The following is a 26299-nucleotide window of genomic DNA, read 5'->3' as shown; positions in this document are numbered from 1 at the left end:
CTTGTGAAGAGTTACAGAAAATGTTTGGCCTCCGTTATTGCCAACAAAGGGTACATAACAAAGTATTGAGATGAACTTTTGGTATTGACCAAATACTTATTTTCCACCATGATTTGCAAATAAATTCTTTAAAAGTCAAACAATGTGATTTTCAGTTTTTTTTTTTTTCCACATTCTGTCTCCCATGGTTGAGGTTTACCCATGTTGACAATTTCAGGCCTATCTAATATTTTCAAGTGGGAGAACTTACACAATTAGTGGTTGACTAAATACTTATTTGCCCCACTGTACTTAAATATCTGCAGAAATGCGAGGGGTGTACTCACTTTTGTGATACACTGTACAACTAGCAAACGATAGCTCCAACAGATTCATAGCTAGTTAGAGTAGACGTTGAATGTATTTGTTGTTGTTGTTTGTGCTTTTTCTGTCTCTCTCCCTCTTTTCTTCTGTTCTCCTATAACCCCGTTTTGTTCGCTGGTTTCTCCTAATAAACGAGGTACGTTGAATGATCATAAGGGATGTATGTCATATTCCAATAAGATACATTAAAACTGTTCCGATGAATTGTACACTCAGATTTCCATTCTCCGTGTCAAGCAGCTGAACAGGACAGGTAAAAAAAAAAAAAAATATTCCTGAGGTTATGTTTGGGGTACAGACCGACTACACTACAAGAAGAACTATTTAAGGCTAAGTATGATTGGTTAGGTATAATTTATGGCACTCGTTTGTTAACGCTGACAAAGTTAGCTTGTTGCTTCGTCGGACTTAAACTCTCTGGGACTTTATCAATGAAGAGAGCTCAGTCTTATTCTTGGTGCCACTACAGAAAAATTATTTAAGGATACAGTTAGGTAGATTTTAAAGAGCGGATCTCCGCAGTTTGCTAATATGAGGCTGCTATGCTAGAGCCATCCTTTGGCTAGAGCAGTGGTTCTTAACTTTGCTAAAGTTACCGAACCCCACTTGTTTCACATGTTCATTCACAGAACCCTTTGAAAGTTAATAAGAAACCATTTTATTTTTCGGGATATAAATCGCACCTTCAATGAATTGCCTACTTTAAAACTGTTTTCATATATAGGGCACATTGCATTATAAGGCGCAGTAGTAGTAGTTTTTGGGGTTGCATTATGCATCCACTAGATGAAGCTGCGTTAAAGGGAATATCATGCCATGGTTAAGTAATATTAAACCATATATCACGCGCATTGGATTATAAGGCGCACTATCGGCTTTTGAGAAAATTGAAGGCTTTTCGGGGCGCCTCGTAGTGTGGAAAAATTGATCCAATAAAGGCACTTTGTTATGAAAGCTGCCGGATTCAAACACGGGAAAATGTGTGTCAGTTAGACAGTGCGCGTGTGCGTGTAATGACTTCCTGTATGAAGCACGTGCCTCAGACTGGTCGATAAAAAGCTGATGTTCACTTCTCGCTGTCTTTCTTACTTGTGAGGACACCAAAGTTCTGCCGGTAAGTCAATTTTACTTTCGTACAAAGTCATATTTTTTAATCTCATGTTTGCTTCCTAAAGATTTTCAAGCGTGTCAAATTCCACATTGCGGGAGGAGCATTCACAAGCTGTTTATGTTCAGTGTTGTTCAGCATAAAGTAGAAAGCACTGCAAAAAAGGTCAATGCACAGTGTAGTGTTTCCTACTTTATGGATGACTGCGCTGTAGGCTACGAAGGAAAACAAGCATCATCATATGACATGCAGAAATGTGCATAACTTTAGTTTAAATACTGTTTGTAAAAATGTATGTGTCTGGATATAAAACATGTTTTGAAATTGATTCTAAATGTGTCGTAGACCCTCAAAAACCTCTGTGAAGATATTAGTCAAGGAAATGTGATTTTCACTTTTACCGACAAAATTAAATACATTAAATGCATTTTTAAAAATTGAAATATAATGTAAATCACCAAAAGTATTTTTTTCCCTTGTATTTTGAAAAGTAACTGAATATAGAGCCTATTGAATTGTTATGTATTGTAATTGTAATGTAAAATAGTACATTTTAGTGCTAAAATTGAAATTAAAAAATAGAATAAAAGCTCAAACAAAACTGTCAATGAAGTCAAACATGAAGTTTATGAGTTATTAGTCTTTGAAAATGCGATTGTGATGATTTAAAAAATATATATATATATATATATATATATATATATATATAAAACTCATTGATCATGTATAGTGAAATGAAAATAATATTAAATTAAAATAATATTTTTTTCTAAAAAAGTCGCAACACAAATTGTCTTTTTCTGTTCTATCTTATTATTAATTTGCATTAAAATGCAATGCCAATTTTTGAATATTTTTTAATATTAGTTTTATTTGTATGTATTTTATACAAAGATTTTATGTATGGCAGTACACTTCTTTTTGTGAATTTTTTTTTTTTTTTAAATTATTTAAATGTGATATATATATTTTTTAATGTGAACATTAAAAAAAAAAAAAAAAAAAAAAAGGAAGTCATGCATTTTTTATGTCAGCAAATAAAATGATATGTACACAAAATGCATTAATTTTGCTTGGTCTTTATTTGCAAAAGCCGTATATGATTACATTCTAATTAATTGGGTTGTGTAATTTTTTTGGAACTAATCTACTCCAAATAACTGGATCCTAGCACAAACAGAAATTCTGTCCAGTGTATAAAGTACACATTAAAAAAGTCATAATAGATATATAATATAATTATTAAGTAAAAGTATAACATCATGTAAAAAGAGGCAAAAAATACAAAATGTATAAATATTGTATACAGAAAGAAACACCAAAAAGTTTTGCTTAAGGCTATAACAACACCCTTTTCAATCAGGTATTTTGTTTAAATTACACAATAGTGCTGTGTAAAAAAATAAAAAAAATTAAAAAAAAGAAGTGACTGTAAACCCATTAATCCCACGGTAGCGGCTGCAGAAAGTTGGACGGCACCAAACCTCGGCGTCCTTGCAGATCGCCCTGGAAAGACATTTTATTCGTCCAGAAATCAAACAAAGAACAAAAGGGGTGAATGACCCTTACGTAGTAGAACCCGTCGGCATCCATGTCACCCAACACGTAGATGATGTCACCTGAACGAAAGCCCATTTCAACCTGTAGTTGAGGAGAAACGGGAATTTTTTTAACTACACAGACATTTGCATAGACATAGACAGAAGATACAGTATAGTCTCGCAGTAATGCTGAAACAAATCTGTTTACAAAGATCCATCATGTTGTTTTGTGTTGTTATTTACTTCGCTGTCAGCGTTGGGCGAACTTTCCCAAGGGTCGTAGTCGAACAAGGCCACCATGCGGCGTACGATCACATCTTCAGGAACACTGGACACGTCACTCACGTCAGGAGTTAAAGACATTCCTGTGGAAACATTGCATTGTAAACTCTAGCCATTTAGGTGGCACTATCATTAAAAAAGAGAAGACTGACACGTGTCAGATAAAACCAAAAGAAAAATACGAAACTGACTTATTGACAAACAATATTTTGGACCAAAAAGTAATCATGAACAAAGAGTAATAAACAAGGTAAAAAAAGTGATGAACTCATAAACAACTAATATAACAAGACAAACATGCAAAAGGGTTACCAGGAAAATGAATGAACAAACAAATAAACAAACGTACTGGCAAATTAGCAAACCAACTGATTCATGAACTGAGAAATTAGCTAACTGATGAACAAAGTAACTAACAAATGTACAATTTACAGTCATGTGAAAAAATTAGGACACCCAACTGAATATTCAGTTCCTTATTAAGAAATGTTCATACAGTGGGGCAAATAAGTATTTAGACAACCACCAATTGTGCAAGTTCTCCTACTTGAAAAGATTAGAGAGGCCTCTAATTGAGGGACAGAATGTGGAAAAAAAAAAACAGAATCACATTGTTTGATTTTTAAAGAATTTATTTCCTAATTAGAGTGGAAAATAAGTATTTGGTCACCTACAAACAAGCAAGATTTCTGGCTGTCAAAGAGGTCTAACTTCTTCTAACGAGGTCTGACGAGGCTCCACTTGTTATCTGTATTAATGGCACCTGTTTTAACTCATTATCGGTATAAAAGACACCTGTCCACAACATCAGTCAGTCACACTCCAAACTCCACTATGGCCAAGACCATAGAGCTGTCGAAGGACACCAGAGAAAAAATTGTAGACCTGCACCAGGCTGGGAAGACTGAATCAGCAATGGGTAAAACGCCTGGTGTAAAGAAATCAACTGTGGGAGCAATTATTAGAAAATGGAAGACATACAAGACCACTGATAATCTCCCTCGATCTGGGGCTCCATGCGAGATCTCACCCCGTGGCGTCAAAATGATAACAAGAACGGTGAGCAAAAATCCCAGAACCACAAAGGGGGACCGAGTGAATGACCTACAGAGAGCTGGGACCACAGTAACAAAGGCTACTATCAGTAACCCAATGCGTCGCCAGGGACTCAAATCCTGCACTCCCAGACGTGTCCCCCTGCTGAAGCCAGTACACGTCCAGGCCCGTCTGCGGTTCGCTAGAGAGCATTTGGATGATCCAGAAGAGCACTGGGAGAATGTGTTATGGTCAGATGAAACCAAAATAGAACTTTTTGGTAGAAACACAGGTTCTCGTGTTTGGTGGAGAAAAAATACTGAATTGCATCCGAAGAATACCATACCCACTGTGAAGCATGGGGGTGGAAACATCAGGCTTTGGGGCTGTTTTTCTGCAAAGGGACCAGGATGACTGACCTGTGTAAAGGAAAGAATGAATGGGGCCATGTATCGAGAGATTTTCAGTGAAAATCTCCTTCCATCAGCAAGGGCATTGAAGATGAGACGTGCCTGGGTCTTTCAGCATGACAATGATCCCAAACACACAGCCAGGGCAACAAAGGAGTGGCTTCGTAAAAAGCATTTCAAGGTCCGGAGTGGCCCAGCCAGTCTCCAGATCTCAACCCCATAGAAAATCTGTGGAGGGAGTTGAAAGTCCGTGTTGCCCAACGGCAGTCCCAAAACATCACTGCTCTAGAGGAGATCTGCATGGAGGAATGGGCCAAAATACCAGCAACAGTGTGTGAAAGGCTTGTGAAGAGTTACAGAAAACGTTTGGCCTCCGTTATTGCCAGCAAAGGGTACATAACAAAGTACTGAGATGAACTTTTGGTATTGACCAAATACTTATTTTCCACCATGATTTGCAAATAAATTCTTTAAAAATCAAACAATGTGATTTTCTGTTTTTTTTTTCTTCCACATTCTGACTCTCATGGTTGAGGTTTACCCATGTTGACAATTACAGGCCTCTCTAATATTTTCAAGTGAGAGAACTTGCACAATTAGTGGTTGACTAAATACGTATTTGCCCCACTGTATATCAATGTCTGATCTTGTTTTTTTAATCTCTGGAAAAGAAAGTGATTTAACTCTAGCTAACCAAAAAATATGAACATTGTTTTACTCATTAAACCAAATATATCAACAAAAATGCATATTCTAACTGAGGAAAAAGTTAGGACACCCTACCACCTCATAGTTAGTGTTACCCCCTTTGGCTGAAATAACTTCAGTGAGATGTTTTTTGTTTGCCTGGAACTCCAGACTCACTGCTGTTCCAGTGATAGAGTCAGGCGACCGTTCCGCAGATCAAATTTCCAGGGCGGAGCAAGCCGTAGCAAACAGACAGCGGATTGGACCAATCAATGACGGGCGGACCTGACGTTGGTAAAGCGGCAAGAAACTCTAGCGCGAGGAAATAAACATACGAGGAAAGCAGAGAACGGACAATTTTATTCAACATGGCTAGCGCGAGACAGACTGTTGGTTTTAGCGACTCGATGTGTTTTTGGTCATTTAAAACTGAATTTACCATGGATTGGAATATATTCTCGGCTCTCCCGTGGAGACGACTTCTGATGCGCAAAAGTGACGTTGCTCGTTAAGAACACGTCACGCAAACAAAGTAATCTGATTGCACGGTTACTTTCCTTGGGGGCTCGAGAGGCCAATGAGGAGCTGGGTCCCAGGCTGTTCTCCTGGTGTTTAAAAATATACAGGGAGAACAGTCTGGGAGTGCCAGGCAAACTTTTTGTAGCCATCTACCATTCTTTGACATCGGTCTGAAGAAAGTTTGCCCTACTCCTTAACGCAAAACAATTTCAGCTGCAAGATGTTTGAGGGTTTTTTTTTTTGCATGTAAAGCCTGTTTCAAGACACCCCACAACATCTCAATGGGAATAAGATCTGGGCTTTGACTTGGCCATTCCTTTTCAGCCAGTCCTTGGTGGATTTACTGGTATGTTTTGGGACATTGTCATGTTGCAGGGTCTAGTTTTGCTTCAGCTTTAATTTTTTCACAAATGATCTTACATGTTCCTCAAGCACCCTCTGATACACGATACAATTCATGGTGGATTCTTTGATGGTGGGATGTGAGGTTTAAATAAGGCAAGCCTCCTTCAAAACACTTGGTAATGATGTTCTAATCATGTGCACCTGATGTGATACCCCTGTGTGTGATTTTAGGCATTTTAAGTAGGATTGAATGCGGGGGTGTCCTAATTTATTCATCAATAGAAATTGCATTTAAAATGACATTTTACAGAAAGTTATTTTTAAAAAATCGTTTTTTAGTTTTAGTTGTTTAGTTCTATAACATGAATCTCTCAAGATTGTGAAAATTGATATTAAATATCCATATGACCAAATATGTTACAAAACACACAGGCTTCCATATGGTGACCTAATTTTTTCACATGGCTGTCGCTAACTAGGGAACAAGCTAATTGACTAACGAACTAGCTAGCTAAAATTAGCTAACTTGCAAACACGCAATCTAACTGGTGAACAAATAGAATTAGCTAGTTAAAATTAGCTAACTTGCAAACACTCAAACTAGATGGTCAACAAATAAAATACTGATTGATGAAATAACTACATCAGGGGTGTCCAAACTTTTTGCAAAGGGGGCCAGATTTGGTGTGGTAAAAATGTGGGGGATTGACCTTGGCTGACGTCCTTTACGTAGAACAATATATTTAAGCAAATTTTAGCAAACAATTCTGTGTGTCACATTTGCTTTGATATTTTTTCAAATGAATAATTTCAACATTCTCGAAACTAGCCTTTGTGCCGTTCTCTTTCGACTTTCGGGCTCTTGCGAAATACTGCTGCTGTAAAATTAAAATAGCTTCATGTTGCTTCAATTTCTCGCTGCGTACCTTTCCTGAAATCTTGTCGTACATGTCAGCGTGTCTTGTTTGGTAATATCGCCCCACATTGAAGTCTTTAAAAACAGCGACTGTCTCTGCAAATGAGGCAGACACAGTTGTTGCGTATTTTAGTGAAGAAATAGTCCAATTTCCACCTATCGTTGAAGCGTCAGCCGTCGCAGTAAACTTTTTTTAGTTGATTGTCGCCATTTTAGAAATTTCGAAGTGTAGGGTTACACGGGGTAATGTTGCTTAGGGTGCTGCTGCCTTTTTAGTGGGTAAATGAGGAGCAGCGTTTAGTGTGTAAGCTACTTCAAATGCTGGTAGCAGTACTGCTGACCAATTTATTAAGTCTGTGTGCCGGCCAGACGTTACAGAGACTGGTGGCCAGATGAAATTTGACCACGGGCCGCATTTGGCCCCCGGGCCGGACTTTGGACATAGTGAACTACATTTTTTTAAATTATTGAAAATTAACAAACTTGCTAACTACCCACCCTTCATATATACCTAATTAGCAAACGAATGAATAAACCAACTAAGCAAACATGTCACAAAAAAAAACGAATGACTTGAATGATAGAAAAAAAAAAGAAAACAAATGTCTTTTCACACAAAAAACCCTAAGTAATTCAAATGAACAACTTTCATACTGATGAGCAAAACACAAAAACTGACAAACTCGCAAATGACTCATTGACAAAACACGCAGATTAACAAATGACAAAATATGGGAATGCCGAGTTAAGAAAAAGACAGACGAATGAATGACTGGCCGAAGCCAATAACTATCAAAGAAACTGAAAGAACTGAACAACATAGCATAGGGACGGTAGGGACAAAACACTAGCAACTTTTCAGGATGCTCAAATTGTCCCCACCAACATTTAAGCAACCTTATTTGCATTGTATAATGTGTGTCTTCCCATATGTTGTAACCATAGAATTGACCCTACCATTATTAAATGAATTGTTTTCATTATGTTGAGACTTACATTTACCCCTTTTTCACTTGCTGACTGTTAATGTGCCGCTCCATTTTTTTCCCCTTCAAACGCACGTTTGATTAGCTGATGACTTGACCCGCCCCCGACACACACATGCACGCGCACACTCTCACAGTTCATAATTACGTTGCATGTCGGCAAGCCCTCCTCTGCCCGCTTCAAAGAGGAGGGATATTAGAAGTTTTTTTTTTCGGCCAGCAGCCACTGTAAGTAATAGAAGTAATAGAGTTGGCATTACCATTACGATAAACTGTGTAACCTGAGTAGGAAGCTGCTTAGGTTCAGTAGACATGTCCTCCTGTATGTGTTTTCCACTATGTAAACGATCAGTTGCGGACTTGGCAATTTTGGGGCCTAAGGCGAACATATCCACGGGCCCTCTTCATGGTTCAGGGCAGTGGCGCCACCAGGGGGTGGCCAGGGGTGGCCACGGCCACCCCTATAAATTGGTTGGCCACCCCACTGGCCACCCCGCTTGCCAGTATATCGTTTGATTGTTGCAGCATTAGTTATTCATTTCATCCCAAATGAATGCATTGATTTTGTTTTGTTAAATGTAGGGCTGTCATATTTATCGCGTTAACGGGCGCTAATTAAAAAAAAAAAAAATTAATAACTTGAAAATATTTATCGCAATTAATGCATTCGCAGTACGACTCATTCATGCATTGCCGCAAACAGCCTACAATGGCGTCATTTTACTTCTATACAGAGATAAGAGGCAGTGTCAAGTGAGTGGAGTAGATAAAAGCATTCATTGGGGCCATGCTTTTAATTGGCAAAAGCTTTGTCATCTCTCCCACAGCAACTATATATATTGTGGGAAGCGAAGTGGGGAAGAAAGACAGGAGTTGATCTTTTTCTTAACACCCTGTAGTGTACCCTACGCAGAGAAGATATAGCATTTGCAGCCACCACACATAGTCATGGTTGCACCACTTCCCATCATGCATTTGGGCAGAACAGTTAAGTCGCTACAGTATCATTTACTGAAAGATCAACAAATACATTATATGGCAATATTTAGTCACATTATACAAACTCACATTTATCCTTTAAGAATTACAAGTCTTTCTATCCGTAGATCACTTTCACAGAAAGAATGGTAATAATGTTAATGTCATCTTGTGGATTTATTGTTATAATAAACAAATACAGTATTTATGTACAGTATGTTGAATGTATATATCCGTCTTATCTTTCCAACAATAATTTACAGAAAATATGGCATATTTTAGAGATGGTTTGAATTGAGATTAATTACAATTTTTAAGCTGTGATTAACTCGATTAAAAATTTTAATCGTTTGACAGCCCTAGTTAAATGTATACCTTATGCCTAATATATGCATAACACAATAAAACAGAATTGTTGTGGGACTCAAAATGTTGACTGGACCGTTACGGACTGTGCACATTAAATCATTAGTAACATCAAGTATTACACAATACACCAAAGTATATCAGTAGTCGTGTCCTTAAGTCTTTCTGATAGTTTTCCCCTGACCTTTTTACTGCAATAATATAATGAAAACCTGAAATTATGGCTTTTAGCTTTGGCCACCCCAAGATTTTAAGTGGCCCCATCTGGCCACCCCTAGGAAAAATTTCTGGAGGCGCCACTGGTTCAGGGGTTAAAAAGGTGAGAAGGGTGTGGAGGAAATATATTCCGGTACACTCGGGCTGTCCTAAATGACAAATTTTCTCCTGATTAGTCAGCCGACTAGTTTTACGATTAGTAGACTAATCAATAAAAAAAAAAAAAAATATATATATATATATATATTTTTTTATTTTATTTTATTTTTACTAATTTAGCAATGACATTTTTGTTGACGCTTAATAATTCCAAAAAAAACATTTTGGAACACTTAAAATTTTTATTAAAGTACAAATAATCATGTAAATAACAATAATTAATTACAAATAAACAATGAGGTTAAATGCTGATAGCATTTGCAATTGCAAAAAAAAAAAGAAAGTAAACAGATTCAGAACACTGACTTTGCCTTTGCAACATTATTCTAAACAATTCTTTAAAAAAAATTGTAGCATTATTATTATAGTATACTACTATATATAATAGTAGTATAATAATTATAATAATTATTCATTGCCAATCATATTTGTCATAAAGAGTGTCATTTGAAAGCTATTCTTAGTGTAGAATCTGTATTCTGTAGTATTTACTCTACATATTGTAATATTAATTCCGAGGTATTTGGGATAAACCCCAGAAATCGTTATTTATATGACGAACAAGACGTGCTTTTATTTTGAAATGTTCACCGGAGGTACGTTCGCTAAACCGATAATCGAAAGCTTACCACTCCGTAATAAAACATTCTACGTCATCGTTTGTGGTGTCACTAATAGATTTATTTTTTTTTCTGTTAGAAAATGCTTTTAACCGGCTGTCGAGTGTTATTGCATGACTGATTGGAACTGCACTGCATTGTTTCGCCACAGGGTGTGCTGTCATGTATTTTATGTCCGGTGTGAAGAAGACGAAAGTTAAAGAGACATTAGCGGCCTGTTCTCAACTTCTCCCTCGCTCACTGCACTTTGGCTCTCATGGAGAGCATGTTTGCTCATGTGTTCAAAATAAACGATAGCCGACGTGCAAAGTAGAAAGTATGCTGTAAAAATAGTGAGCTTAGTGGTGTGAAAAACGCGGGAGAGCTAAGTTACGCTAACGAACAGCTAAGCGGAGCAAAGCAATGCTAAACGGAGCTAAGCGAAGCTAAACGGCGCTAAATGAAGCTAAGCGACTGATACTCAGTCCGCCGTCGTGGAACAGTCCATTGTAGTGCGTGTGTGTGTGGGGGGGAGAAATAATATAAATGCAGCATTCAAATGGCTTTCTTTTTTGTTGTGTTATTTGTTTGTTTAGTATGCTGACATAATTATACATGACAAATATTTGGGGGTGCTGCTGGCTCCGGTGGCCCAAGCCCTTGCTCGTTAGGGCAAGGGCAGCTGGTTGGGGGTCCCCTATTGGTTGGGGGCCTAAGGCGATTTCCTACTTCACCTAAATAGTAGATCTGCCTATGTAAACGATAATTAAACTGTGAGAAATATAGTAAACTGTGCTCAGCTGTAAGAAATGTAGCGAACCAAGGTTTACCCCCTTCTTCCCAGCTTTCGTTTTTATTTTAATTATGTGGTCTTAAAGCAGCCCAAAGGAGCTTTCATTTTTTGTTGAGATTGGCTGTGCTTGTGGGCAAAAAAAGTAGTGTTAATCCTGAAGGAAGGCTCCATTTTTATTTATTTTTGTTATTCCATGACTAGGAACCTTTTTTGTTATATTTAATTTCTTTAGAGAGAAAATTTTGGGTGGTAATAAGAAAAATGTTTATTCATTTTTTTTTTTTTGCATTCCTGGATACTTAACAGATGATTAACAAGTTTATATTTCTTGTGTATGTTAATATAATTTGTGTTCAAATAATGCAATTTAAATTTGCTAATAAAATCCAGACATTTATTCTGGAAGTTTTTAAAAGGTGTCTTTAGTAGTTTTTGAAAACAAAGGGGACAATCGAATGGTGTATCACCTGAACTAATACATATGCACTGCAAAAACCCACCTCCTTAAAACTTAAAATAAATAAATAAATAAATAAATAAATTCCCTTTTTTTTCTGTGTAAATCTACTAGAAATAAGTGAAATAATCTGCCAGTGCTTCAAGTAATTTTTACTCAGATTTCTTGAAATAAAAATTGCTAGCTGAAAATAGCAGAATTATTCAAAACACAAAGTTTGTATATTTAATCTTTAAACAACTTGTTTGTCAGAAATGTTCTTAATTCAAGAATAGATATTGCTCAAAACATTATTTCAAAGCATGTTTTTCTTGATTTAGGTGAAAAATGCCCAACTATTAGATGTATGGGCCTAATAAGAACAAATGGTAATATTTACTAAAAATATGTGGAAGAATTTGATGCATTATCTGTTAACTAGCCTTTAAAACTCAAAACAAGAGGAAAAAAAATATTCGACTAGATATTTTTAAAAAAATGATCAGATTAAGACGTTATGCTGTAAAATTTGCAGTATGAAAGTTAGTACAAGTAAATACAGATTTATTTTTGCATTAATCGTTTAGCCTATCAATTCATTAGGTTCTTATTGGTCAGAAATGTAGCCCTGACCACCGTTCACCCAATCTGTTCGGTCTTATTAATGTCCCGTCCCCAGCAAAAAGTGTACATGCAGCTTGTGCTGTTATATCGTCCCTACCAATATTGCGACCAAACCTATGCCCTTGGAACTGACAATATGCAAACTAACAAAGGAACAGATGGACCGACCACACGACTAACACTGAAGAAAGAACAAACGAACTGGCAAATGAGCAAACCAATGAAGTACATAATTAAACAAATAACAATAATATGATTGCAATTTTCAGTTTACCTGTTTGGTCTACGGGTATGAATCCTTGCTGCATGAGAAGATGTTTTAGATAATGGTCGTCCACCGGGACTTCGGCCACTAAGTTACTGGGAACATAACCCGAAAGGCCGCCCGATTCTCCGTGATAGAAGCCATCCAGGTCCTTGTCTCCAAAAACCTGACAGGTCGTGAAGACAAATCACAACTAAAGCAACACCCTGAAATGTAAATTTTTTTGTGTCCCAGCATCCAAATAAAGATATTACCTTGATGATCTGGCCAGGCACAAAGGGCAGCTCTTCAGCTGCCGTGTCTGGGTTGGGCGACATGGCGGCAGGATTGTACGGGTAAAGCGCCACAAAGAGTCGAGGCTCCAAAGCAGGCGTCGACGCCTGACTGGCGGTCTCCAATTCCCACTGGTGAAGGTCCTCGGGGGTAACTACCCGCACCTCATCGGGGTAGATCAGCACGTCCAGCTCCATGACTGAGTCCATGGAGAGCCGTTAATGGTCTTGAATCTGTGTTCCAGATGGTCCACCTGCACTCGCCTTCATCCTCATCCTCATTTTAGGTAACTAAGTTAAGAGGCGGTTACCGTTAATCCGATTTGCTGCGTGAAGCATTACCTTCACTTCCAACTCGACAGTGCACAGCACTGTTGCTGGAATAAGTACATTAAGCTTTTATGATTGAGGCTTCCAGACCCATGAACATCTAAAATTCATTGTCTCAGGTAGTTTTTTGTATGAATTAATGCATCAACATGCTCTTCACAAAAGTTCATAGATTCTCTATACTGCAAAAAAACACATTTCTTGAAGGCAAGGCAAATTTATTTATATAGTACAATTCAACACATGGCAATTCAAAGTGCTTTACATCACATGAAGATCATTAAAATCAATAGAACGTACCAAAAAAAAAAAAAAAAAAGACAATCAAAATAGGAAATAAAATTAGAAATAAAAATTGCATTTAATCACGAATAGAATAAAAAAACATTTATATAAAAAAAAATACAACAAATACTACTACTACTGCTAATAATTGAAATCAGCAATGGAGATAACAACAGAAAGCAAATAGAATGAAATATATAGACAGTTATGGATATGCAGTGCTAAACAAAAGCGTTTTTAGCCCTGATTTAAAGGAGCTAACAGTTTGAGCATACTTCAGACCTTTAGGTAACTTGTTCCAGAGGAGAGGAGCATAATAACTAAATTCCGCCTCACCCTGCTTGGTTCTTGTTCTTGGAACATACAGAAGACCGGTTCCAGACGACCTTAGGGGTCTAGATGTTTCAACAAATCAAGAATGTATTTTGGTCCAAGGACATTAAGTGTTTTGTAGACGAGCAGTAGTATTTTATAGTCTATCCTTTGACTCACTGGAAGCCAGTGTAACGATTTCATAACTGGTGTAATGTGGTCCAGTTTCCTTGTATTTGTGAGGACTCTGGCTGCAGCATTCTGTACTAGCTGCAGCTTCCTGACTGATTTTTTTTTACCAAGACCTGTAACTATACCGTTGTAATAGTCCAATCTGCTGAAAATGAATGCATGCATAAGTTTTTCCATGTCTTGTTGAGTCAGAAGGCCCTTAATTCTGGCTATATTTTTTTAGGTGGTAATAAGCAGATTTAGTGACGGAGTTTAGATGGCTATCAAATTTTAGGTCTGAGTCAATAATTACGCCAAGGTTTCTGACTTGATTTGTAGCTGTAAGTGACATTGTGCTAAGTTGCCTGCTTATCTTTGACCTTTCCTTTTTGGCCCCAAAATGATAACTTCTGTCTTTTCCACATTTAACTGGAGAAAATTATGGCACATCCATTCATTGATTTGATTAACGAATTTACTGAGGGAGACTAAGGGACTATAATCATGTGGGGACACAGAAATGTAGAGTTGTGTGTCATCTGCGTAAGTGTGATTAGAGATGTCATAATGTTCCATAATCTGAGCAAGGGGAAGCAAATAGTGTAGATGTTAAATATACAGTGGGGAGAACAAGTATTTGATACACTGCCAATGGGTTTTCCCATTGACTGTGTATCAAATACTTGTTATCCCCACTGTAAGTGGTCCAAGAATTGACCCTTGAGGGACTCCACACGCGAATCTGATCCGTTCTGACTGATGGTTTCCTATTGACATAAAGAAATCCCTATCATGTAAATATGATGTGAACCACTGGAGAACAGTGTCAGTAAGCCCTACCCACTGTTCCAATCTGCTGAGTAGTATGTTGTGGTCAACCGTGTTGAATGCGGCGCTGAGATACAATAGTAGCAGAACAGATGGTTTGCCTGCATCAGTATTCCGACGAATATCATTTAGGACTTTAATAAGCATGAAATAAGAAATAAGAAAAATAACTGAAAATAAGCTTAAGAAACTTATTTTAGGCAATAAATTAGTATATTTAATCTTAAAAAAAGATTGTTTGTCAGAAATATTCTTATTTTAAGAATAGATTTTGTTCAAAACATTATTTGAAAGCAAATTGTTCTTGATTTAAGTGAAAAATTAGCAACTTTTCAATGTATGGGCTTGATAGAAATAGTAATATTCACTTAAAGCGAAAGTTCAGAATTTTTGACATTAGGCTTAATCCTGGAGTTAGCGGGGGTTTAATTAGTTGATGGAGTTGATTTCAACAAATTCCATGCAGTTTGTAAGTTATTTGTTAGTTTTTATGGCTCCGGAGTGGCTAAGCTAGCGCAAGTCAATGGTCCCTTCCTAGTATGCCAAAAAAAAAAAAAAAAAAGATACAGTTCTACGATCAGATCCAATATAGTCAAGTAAATTCAAAATGCAGATCATTGTTCCAAAACACTCATGCGGCCAAAACAAAGTCACACCAAACTGCCGTAATTCATTTCATTCTGCAGGACTATTTTTTCACATGCAGTAATACGACCATAATAGAGAGGAGTACTTCGGCCACTCGTGCCCATGCTGCATTCGAGGAAGGAGGGAAGTCGGACTTATCCTGCTCGGATGGTACCAGTTGCGACCTCAAAGCGTTCCAAGCGAATGTAAACAGCAAAGATGGCTGAACGCGACAAGTTGGTTTTTTTTATTTCGGCCGTCAAAAGACATTTTGACCTCTAGCAAACCTGCCTCCTCGTAAACGATCTAATAGTGGATTTTTCCAGGTCGGAGGTTGGAAACTCTGACTTCCCACCTTCCTCGAATGCAGCATCAGTCTGCTGAGTTAACTGACGGCAGGCATTTAGAGGCTGTGGAAACAAACAGAAGAAATGGGCAAAGCAAAGTTTTCACAAATTCCCTTTGAAGAACGAGGAACAATTCAAACTGGTTCCTTACTGCTGGCTACGACATAAAAAAACAGTACTGAAAAAAAACCCGAATTGATATCAGTCCTCTCTGCTCCTCTGTAAAGCTGCTGGATTCTAAATGTTGTGCAAAGGTAATTTTTAATAACTTTATCCTGAAAATATGGCCAACACTATTGATTGTATGGATCATTGATGATTTTCATGTGTGCATATGTAGTTTTTTTTATTATCATGCTAAGTCGGCCCGATTGACTCGCGCTAGCTTAGCCACTCAGGAGCTCTGAAACTAACAAATAACTAACAAACTACACTGAATTTGTTGAAATTAACTCCAGCGACTAATTAGACCCTAGCTAACTCGAAGATTAAGCCTGATGTCAAAAATTCTCAATTTAAAATAAGTGTAATAATCCATTTATCTGTTAACTAGTCTTTAACACTCAAAACAAAATGGAGAAAATTATTCGACTAGATTTAAGAAAAGTAATCTGATTAAGATGTTTTGACATTTGCAGTGTATGGAGTTTACGTGCTGTACACATTGTATTCAGATTGAAACAACTGTGTCACATTTTCTGTAAACCTCAAACTGTTTTGTGACCACAAACATTTTCAGTTGTTTCTGGCTTTAACCCTTGGTGACAGATCCAAAAAACCATGTTAGATGTCTGTCTGTGGAGTTTGTTCTTGTTCAGACTTAGCTGATCACACTGTGATGACTTGACCCACTTAAGACAAAGCCAACGCTTCCTCTTTTGACCTTCCACCAGGTGAGCTTAGTGGCTAATAAGCACCAGTGTGTGCGTCGGTTACTGTTAACTGGTTGACTGCCATTGACAGAAAAGACATCCAATCCATTTGAAGTTTAAGAGCTATACTTTGGGGCGGGAGGAGGGGGGGGGGGTTGGAAACAAGGGCGTAGGTGTGCATAGGGACGGTAGGGACATAACACTAGGAACTTCTCAGGATGCTTGTCCCCACCAACTTTTAGGCAACCTTATTTGCGTTATATAATGACTTCAATTATGTAGGTCATTTAGAATATCTTCCCATATGTTTTAATTCATTCATTTAATTTTTCTCTTCTCAATAGTGTTATTTATTTCCTGGCCTTTTTCTGTGAAGAACTTAGAGAGGATTATTTGGTTATTATGTATTTAACTAATAGTGTTTTTATTATTTATTATTATGATATACAGTGCCCTCCATAATTATTGGCACCCCTGGTTAAGATGTGTTTTTTAGCTTCTAATATTTTTTTTAAAAATTCAAATAATATGGGACCTTAATGGAAAAAAAGAGAAAAATCCAACCTTCAATACAAGTGCATTTATTCAGTAGGGAAAAAAATCCCACATAAAGAAATAATTATTTGACGTCAAATAATGTGTGTCACAATTATTAGCACCCCTGGTGTTAATATTTTGTACAACCCCCTTTTGCCAACAAAACAAGGTCTGGGGACTGAGATGGCCATGGGAGGAGCTTGATTTTGTGTCTGGTGAACCATTTCTGTGTAGATTTGGCCATATGTTTAGGGTCATTGTCTTGCTGAAAGACCCAGTGACGACCCATCTTCAGCTTTCGGGCAGAGGGCAACAGATTTTGATTTATAATGTCCTGGTATTTCAAAGCATTCATGATGCCATGCACCCTAACAAGGTTCCCAAGGTCTTTGGAAGCGAAACAGCCCCACAGCATCACTGACCCACCCCCATACTTCACAGTGGGTATGAGGTGCTTTTCAGCATGTCCATCTTTCGTGGCATGCCAGACCAACTTGGTTCCAAAAAGCTCAATCTTGGTGTCATTTGACCAAGGCACATGGTCCCAGTTGAAGCCTGGGATCGTTCCCATTTGAAGCCGGGGACAGTGTGCTGTTGTACAAAGTATTAACACCAGGGGTGCTAATAATTGTGACACACATTATTTGATGTCAAATAATTATTTCTTTATGTGGGATTCCCCCCCCACTGAATAAAAGCACTTGTATTGAAGGTTGAATTTTTCTCTTTTTTTCCATTAAGGTCCCATATTATTTGAATAAAAAAAATATATTAGAAGCTAAAAAACACATCTTACCAGGGGTGCCAATAATTATGGAGGGCTCTGTATTGTATTATTATTTTTATTTATTTTTGTTTTTTATTTACTTTTGTTCAGAAAGGGTTATTTGATTGTAGCTTTCTGAAAAACGATAATTTTTTTACATTTAGGCACTCCTGCAATCGTCACACTTTTTCTGTTACAAACTGACCCCGGCCCCTCATCAGAGGAGGGAAAAGTTATGTGGCCCTCAAAGGAAAACGTTTGGGGACCCCTGTTTTAATTGTTGTAATATACCCCACATTATTAAGTGAATTATTTTCATTATTTAGGACTCTTGTCACTTGCTGAATGTGCAGGTCCAGTTTTTACCTCTCCTAAACGCATATTTGATTGGCTGATGAATTGCTCGCCCACACACACACATTAGATATTAGGGACACTAGAAGTGTTTTTCAGTCAGCAGCAGCCACTGTAAGAAGTGTAATAAGTAGGGCTGTCAAACGATTAAAATTTTTAATCGAGTTAATCACAGCTTAAAAATTAATTAATCGTAATTAATCGCAATTCAAACCATCTATAAAATATGCCATAGTTTTCTGTAAATTATTGTTGGAATGGAAAGATAAGACACAAGGCGGATTTATACATTCAACATACTGTACATAAGTACTGTATTTGTTTATTATAACAATAAATCAACAAGATGGCATTAACATAATTAACACTCTGTTAAAGCGATCCATGGATAGAAAGACTTGTAGTTCTTAAAAGATAAATGTTAGTACAAGTTATAGAAATTTTATATTAAAACCCCTCGTTATGTTTTTGTTTTAATAAAGTTTGTAAAATTTTCAATCAAAAAATAAACTAGTAGCTCGCCATTGTTGATGTCAATAATTACACAATGCTCATGATGCTGAAACCCATATAATCAGTCGCACCCAAGCGCCAGCAGAGGGCGGCAAAATACCAAAAAATAAAAGCAACAAGTGGAAATGACACTTTGCTGTCTTTTTAATCTGTTTGAGCGGGCATGTGCGTTAAATGCGTCAAATATTTTAACGTGAATTACAAAAAAAAAAAAAAAAAAAAAAAAATTAACGCCCGTTAACGCGATAATTTTGACAGCCCTAGTAATAAGACGTCAATGTTGTGGAAGTGGGGAACACACCACTAATTTTGCTACCAAAAGTCCGACCTGCGTCAGAGTTAGCATAACATTAAACTGTGTGAACTTGCTAACCTGCAAAACTCGAGTAGGAAGCTGCTTAGAGAGAAGTGTATGTGTTTTTTTACTGTTAATGTTAAATTAACTGTGAGAAATGTACTGAACAGAGGTTTACCCCCTTCTCCCCAGTTTTACATTTCATTTTATTTATGTGGTCTTAAAGCAGCTTACAAAGGAGCTTTCAACCTTTTTTGGTTGAGTTTGGCTGTGGTTGCGGACAAAAGCAGTGGTGTTTTACCTGAAGGACAGCTCCTTTTTATTTATTTTTGTTATTCCCTGAAAAAGAAGGTTCACAGTTATATTTAATTTCTTTATTTAGACAATGTTGAGTGGTCTTAAGACAAATGTTTATTTTTAATTCAAGTTATGTTCAAATAATGCAATTTAAATTTGATCATAAAATCCAGACATTTTTTCTGGAAGTTTTCAAAATGTTTCTTTCATAGTTTCTGAAAACTAAGGTTTGAATTGAATGGCGTAGACTGAACCAATACACATTAAAAAGTTAGTGTTAGTCAATACAGATTTTTTTTGCATTGATTATTATGAATGTCCCGTCCCCAGCAAAAGTGTTCATGCAGGTTATGCCATATCGCCCCTACCAATGTTGAGACCAAACCAACGCCCTTGATTGGAAAAATCTTAAATGTATGATAAAGTACTGGCAGCTGTTGTTGCAAACTTATTTCATCAAGTGAGCAGTTAACTTCATAAAATGAGTTGTGTTAACTTGAATTATCAGGTTGTGGTGGAAAACTTTCTCAGTAAGCAGAACTTGAAAAGATGAGTTGCTTTGAATTTTGAATTTAGCCTTACTCCTGATGCCTTCAAAAATGTGTACTGGAAACAATGGCGCAGGAAGTGGGGTTCTGAGGGTGCTGCAGCACCCCCTGGTGTTGGTAAGGGGGAAAAAGTTTCAGTATATATATATATATATATATATATATATATATATATATATATATATATATATATATATATATATATATATATATATATATATATATTTAAAAATAAACAAATAATAAAACATCGAAACGATAGCATATTAAAGTGCGTACGACAGGGTAAAAAAGTCTTAAATAGCATTATTATGTCAATTAGAATCATATTTTGAGATGATTCGACCATATACAACAATTTGGCAAAGCACCGATGGATACCTGTCAACCCGAGGCCGTTGGCAATCTTACAAATAGTGACGTATGCCCTTACAAATTGGTGACTAATCTTACGTTTTATATAGCGTGCAATATGAAACAAAAATAAAACTTAATTTTTAAAATAATATGAATTTATTGGTAATATTGTCACATACAACCTGGTGCAATCAAAGAACAATATCTTCAGCTGCATTATGATTACTAAAATTTAACAGTGACTTTTGTTATAATTGTATGTACCACTTTTGGCTATTTCTATGTATTTCAAGGCTGCACTTCATGGCACTTCAGCTCGCAATTCAGTTTGACGTGTAGGTAGTTCGTTAGTGTGTCCAATTATAAATTAAAAGGTCAATTAATAAAATGAACTTACCGATGCAATCTTTGAGTCAAGGAACATTTCTTTTGCTAATTCTGAGAAGTGATCAGCAATAGTTGCAGACAAATTGTGTTCGGCAACAAATTGGCAGAATAAAATCTCCGCTTACGTCACTTTTCATTCTGCAGATTTCCCCTCTATGACCAGTGTTGTTAATCTTACTTTAAAACAGTAATTAATTACAGTTAAAAATCACTTCTCCCAAAAAGTAATTGAGTTAATAACTCAGTTACCTGAATGTAAGAGTAATTAGTAGGGTTGTTCCGATCATGTTTTTTTGCTCCCGATCTGATCCCGATCGTTTTAGTTTGAGTAACTGCCGATCCCGATATTTCCCGATCCAACTGCTTTTTTTTTTTGCTCCGGATTCAATTCCAATCATTCCCGATAATTTTTCCCGATCATATACATTTTGGAAATGCATTAAGAAAAAAAAAAAAAAAAAACTCGGACGAATATATACATTCAACATACAGTACATAAGTACTGTATTTGTTTATTATGACAATAAATCCTCAAGATGACATTTACATTATTAACATTCTTTCTGTGAGCGGGATCCACGGATAGAAAGACTTGTTATTCTTGAAGGATAAATGTGACTTGGTATATTGTGACTAAATATTGCCATCTAGTGTATTTGTTGAGCTTTCAGTAAATGATACTGTAGCCATGCCCAAATGCATGATGGGAAGTGCAACCATGACTGTGCGTAGTGCTACCAATTAATATATCTTCTCTGCGTTGGGAAATAACACAGGGTGTTAAGAAAAAGATCAATTACTACCTTGCTTCCCCACATTGCTTCCCAGGTTATTTCTAATCATAGGGAGAGAGATTGTAAGGCTTTAGCCAATTTAAAAAAAATTCCAAATGCTGCCAAAATTCACTCTACTCATTTTACGCTGCCTTTTTGTCTCTCTATATAGGTAAAACGGCGCCATTACAAAATGAGCGCGACAATGCGTGAGTGGGTCATGCAGCGCATGCATTAATTGCGTTAAATATTTTACCGTGATACATTTTTTAAAAAATTATATACTGCCGTTATCGGGATAGATTTGATAACCCTACCTTAAGCCTAAACTAAAGACTCTGGATGAGTGTAACATATTATGTCTATAACGTTAAATACAATTAGAAAACGATTTAATTAAAAAAATAAAAAATTGAAAAAGGCATGTCCGATATTTTTTTGTCAATTCCGATACTTTGAAAATGACGTGATCGGACTGCTCTAGTAATTAGTTACTCGGCAAAGTAATTGGTGTTTCCTTTCATGTTTTTTCCCCTCATTTTTTCCAAAAAACACCCCAAAAATACACAAAAAACAAAAGTAACCTTTGTTACGTTTGTACCGTAATTTCCCGAATATAACGCGCACCCGTGTATAACGCGCGCACCCCAAATTTACTTGTAAAATCTAGGGAAAATTATTGTACCCGTGTATAACGCGCACCCTAATTTTAGCACCACTAAATAGAAGAATACAAGAAAACAGAGCTCGTGTACAAATTCAGAAATGTCATTTTACTGACTGGTGAAACACAGCACAAGCATGGCACATTGGTAGTTCAAAACCTTACCGTAAACTGACCATATGTACGGTAATAATATGATCTGATAACTTCTTGAACTTACCAGAATCCAAGAGAAAACAAAACAGATGCGACTTTTCTTTTAAAGGCTGCTGTATAACTTGCTCGTTTCATCATGATGAATAAATGTTTCCTCCATGGATTGATACGGTAAAATGAAAGTGAGAACGTAAGTCGGAAATCCGAGACAGCTCATCGCTTTCGACACGACAGTAACAATAGGAACTATTGTTATTTGGGTTTGAGTTTCCCGAGGGACAGATATAGTTGAAGGACACATGAAGTCTGTGTTGTTACGTTTATTATGGTCCTAATTGCGGAGCTGCAATAAACGTTGACTCAAATGAGTTCAAGAAACTAAATTCTGTGCTTTATGAAGAGTGAAAAAAGCAGAATTTAACACAGACGAAATCATTCGGCCGATCAGAGTGAAGTATTACCGAAACAAAATGGTGACGTTACGTACCGTAATGGTCGGCAACGGATCGCTGCATACGTTTCATTTTGGGGAAAAAAAGTGTGCTTTATATTTGGGAAATTACGGTAAGTCATTTAATGTTGTGAATCAACTGTTAAAGTTATTAAAATTAAAAAAGTTACTTAGGTTCGCTAGGAAGGTTCACTACAACAAAGCCTTTCTCAGATGTCGACTGCTTTAAAATGGCGGCTGTTTACTTACGCCGCGGAGTCTGTCATTTCGCATGTAGTTCTATATGCATGTGATATCTAGGCATAGATTGTAGGCTGTCGGCTTCAGTCAGGAATTGTTGGAGCTACCTAACCTAACATCGTGTTTGCTACAGCGTCACAACACTCTCCCCTCCTTCCTTCTCCGTGTCTCTGACTTTTCTCGTGTCATTTAACCGCGCAGTAACGCATAGTAACGCACATTGTCTTGTTGCCGAAACGGTAACAAAATCCGAACGGAGAAAAAAAACGTAATGCACGAAAAACGTACAGATTTTGAACGTACGGCGTACACATTTAAAAATCAGTGTTCACTTGTACAAATTACGCAGAAACCTTACAACTTTACAGGTATGCAGATGACGAGAAATTAGTTTTTTAATCTGCCGTTTAGCCACGCCTACCATTATAGGGCTCTAGCGTCCCCAACAGGAGGATGACGTCGGCAGGGTCCTGGCTTCATTTGATTTGGAATCCAGCCCATTGAGGGGGAATAATTCAGAACGAGGAAAATGCGCCGAAATGTCATTGTTTCAGTCTCTCTACTCCAATATTTTTACAGGATATTCTTCCAGGGAAGCAGCTGGAGAGTACCGCCGGACAAACCAGCCGACGTCGGAGGAGCGCATAGCTGCCACATGGTCAACATGAATATGGCATAAAATAATGCTTTACTACACGGTTAAGACGTAAACAGTGAGAGCGCGGCGTGCAGTTGTTGTGCAGCTAACATGGCAGGATGTGTCTGAGGAGGACTTTTCTACATGTCGGTCCATGATCAAATGTAAGTAAATAGTCCTTTATTTAAAGAAAGTTTGTAGTGTTTACTTCGTAATCACTGTATTCGCAGCCGTTTTGAACCCAAAGTTGCAATTTCTGATTGGGTTCAAAATTTGACAGAACACCGGGCACACGAAGAGGGCAATAAGCCGAGTATAGATGGGTGTGTGCAAACAAGCCGCCGGTCGTCAGCTGAGTGGCATTCTTGGTGGACAATCAGCCACAAAATGTAAGCCACCTTAAAACGTGTGCCGTGATCCCAGTATTTGACATAATACAAATTATGTTTACTCACTTCCAATGGAGTCCAATGGTCACACAGTAGTGGGGCTTGTTTTGCCTATATCTGCGGTGAATGGGAACCTTTTGAAACCCAAAAAGGCTCACAAGCCTCTCTCTGGTGCAGCAACAATTTTCTGCAGCTGTTTGGCTGGCATGATGCAAAAAATAAACAAATTAATCCGCAAAATCAGCTGAATCCGCAGTCCATCTGCATGCTATAAAGCAATGCTGTATTGTGAGATGCTGACCTAGTTGACGTCACATTCGCGTTTGTCCAAAACCCGAGACTGAAGCCAGAAGTCACTCAATTTCATGCTGCGGGATTCAAAAATGGAATACATAAAACGATCGCCCCCACGCACAGCGGTCCATTTCATTCAGGAGCATAAAACACCGCGTGGAATATGAAATAAACATGCTTTTTGGTGTTGTTGCTCAGCAGTTGATGTTGCTTTTAAAAGCTTAGGTTTGAAAAAATTACGTACCGTTTTGGCCCGAATATAAGACGGCCCTGATTATAGGACGACCCCCTCTTTTAAAGACTCAAGTTTGAAAAAAGACTTTTTGAACACCAAATTAATTTTTATACAGAAAATAATTACAGAACATCCGAAACAAATGATTATAACAATATATTTGAGAGAAAAAGCATGTTATTTTGCCTCATTCAAATCTTAATATCTGAGCATTTAAATATGTAAACTAAAGTGCAATCACATTCGTAAATGAATGGCTTCTGGTTTTTGAAATGTAAATAAACAAATCTTGAAACAAATCTGAATAAGGAAAAACATTGCAATAAAATAATGAGAGTAGCTGAGATCGATCATGAATGAACATCGCTTCAATGATATCTGGCTCCATCTAGTGTCGTGAATGAGGTGAATAGCTGAGATCTCTCATGACAGGATATCGCTTCAGTGATATCTGGCGCCATCTAGCGTCGTGAATGGGTATATTCTCTCGACTGCGAATATAAGACGACCCCCTCTTTTTCAGGCTTATTTCAATGCAAAAAACACCGTCTTATGTTTGGGCCAATACGGGTACATCCATCTTGCCTCTTTGGTCCTCGGGTGGTTTTGACCAAGCAAAGCAGATCACCGTATAAGGTGCTAGTCATATGATCTGTTCAAATATCTTTCTTGTACATTTCATTCATTTTTGTTGTTTGTTTTATTGCTTTACAACTTTTATAGATAATATTTTACCGGAAAATTCTTAATTTTGAAATCATATATAGGAAAGTCAATTACATGCAATGACACTTTTCGGCCACCAACTCTTCTTATAGTTGAACTTTCTATTTCTCAGTTATTTATTTATTTATTTATTTCATTTAGATATGTGAAACATTTTTCCAATCTATGTGGATATCCTCAAGTTGACCACATGATGGCAAACTATCAGAACTGCCAAACCATAATGCAGTACTTCTCAAATAGTGGGGCGGCCCCCCCAGGGGGGCGCAGAGCAATGCTGGGGGTGGCGCATGTGACCTTGGGGAACATAGTTTTTTGCCGTACTAGAATAAAGTGTAACTGCACATCCACTCAGCGGGGGGCATTGATCTATAGTACAGTGATCCCTCGCTACTTCGCGCTTCAAACTTCGCGCCCTGAGTCTATCGCGGATCCGTGTCACTGTCGCTCCCTCCCTCTCTCTTTGCTCTCTGATTCCCAAGGCAAGCACTGCGTGCATTGGAGTTGCTTATTGAAGTTAACGATGGTGACAGATGATTGCGCCGCACATGTCAATCATCGTTTAACTGCCAATAAATGTTAACAAGTTTGATCTCTGTGTACATGCGCGGGAGGGGAGAGATAGGTAAGCGCCCGCTGTAATGTGTGTGCGTGGCGAGGTGAGAGGCAGCCGCCCCTGCGTGATTGTCCACAAGGTAAACAGTGATCGAGAGCAGTTTGTGATCGCAAAACAGTGTGTATGTGAGAGGATTTGGTGCGATGCTCTGTGTGCGCATTGCAAGGGGGGCGCTGGAATGAATGTGCGTGTGTAGACAAAAAAAAAAACATTTATTACAAGAGAGTAAATATAAATATATATATTTTAATAATACTCCTTTTGAAAAAAGTGAAAATAACATGTCTTATATGTAACTCTTTCCAATACTAGATCTGAATAAATACATTGTACACACACACACACACACACACACACAAAAATACATATATATATATATATATTTTTTTTTT

General features: G+C 37.4%; 1 protein-coding gene across 2 annotated transcripts; it reads right to left on the bottom strand.

The window, feature by feature from the left end:
• Window positions 1-2215: 2215 nt before the first annotated feature.
• LOC130918032 (RIMS-binding protein 2-like) lies at window positions 2216-13111 on the bottom strand. Of its 2 annotated transcripts, XM_057839886.1 has the most exons (5): window positions 12883-13111; window positions 12638-12794; window positions 3256-3377; window positions 3041-3112; window positions 2466-2977 (listed from the first exon to the last, which is right to left on the bottom strand). In XM_057839886.1, the coding sequence occupies exons 1-5, from the start codon at window positions 13108-13110 to the stop codon at window positions 2912-2914; spliced, it is 645 nt and encodes a 214-aa protein (XP_057695869.1). In that variant the 5' UTR covers window position 13111; the 3' UTR covers window positions 2466-2911. The 2 variants fall into 2 exon arrangements, with proteins under 2 accessions (XP_057695868.1, XP_057695869.1); XM_057839885.1 differs by having other exon boundaries at window positions 2216-3112.
• Window positions 13112-26299: the final 13188 nt, after the last annotated feature.

The sequence above is a fragment of the Corythoichthys intestinalis genome, chromosome 6 (assembly GCF_030265065.1).
Source record: "Corythoichthys intestinalis isolate RoL2023-P3 chromosome 6, ASM3026506v1, whole genome shotgun sequence".
Lineage (NCBI taxonomy): Eukaryota > Metazoa > Chordata > Actinopteri > Syngnathiformes > Syngnathidae > Corythoichthys > Corythoichthys intestinalis.
Note: the sequence above shows the minus strand (reverse complement) of the source record. Positions and strands in the feature narration are given on the sequence as shown.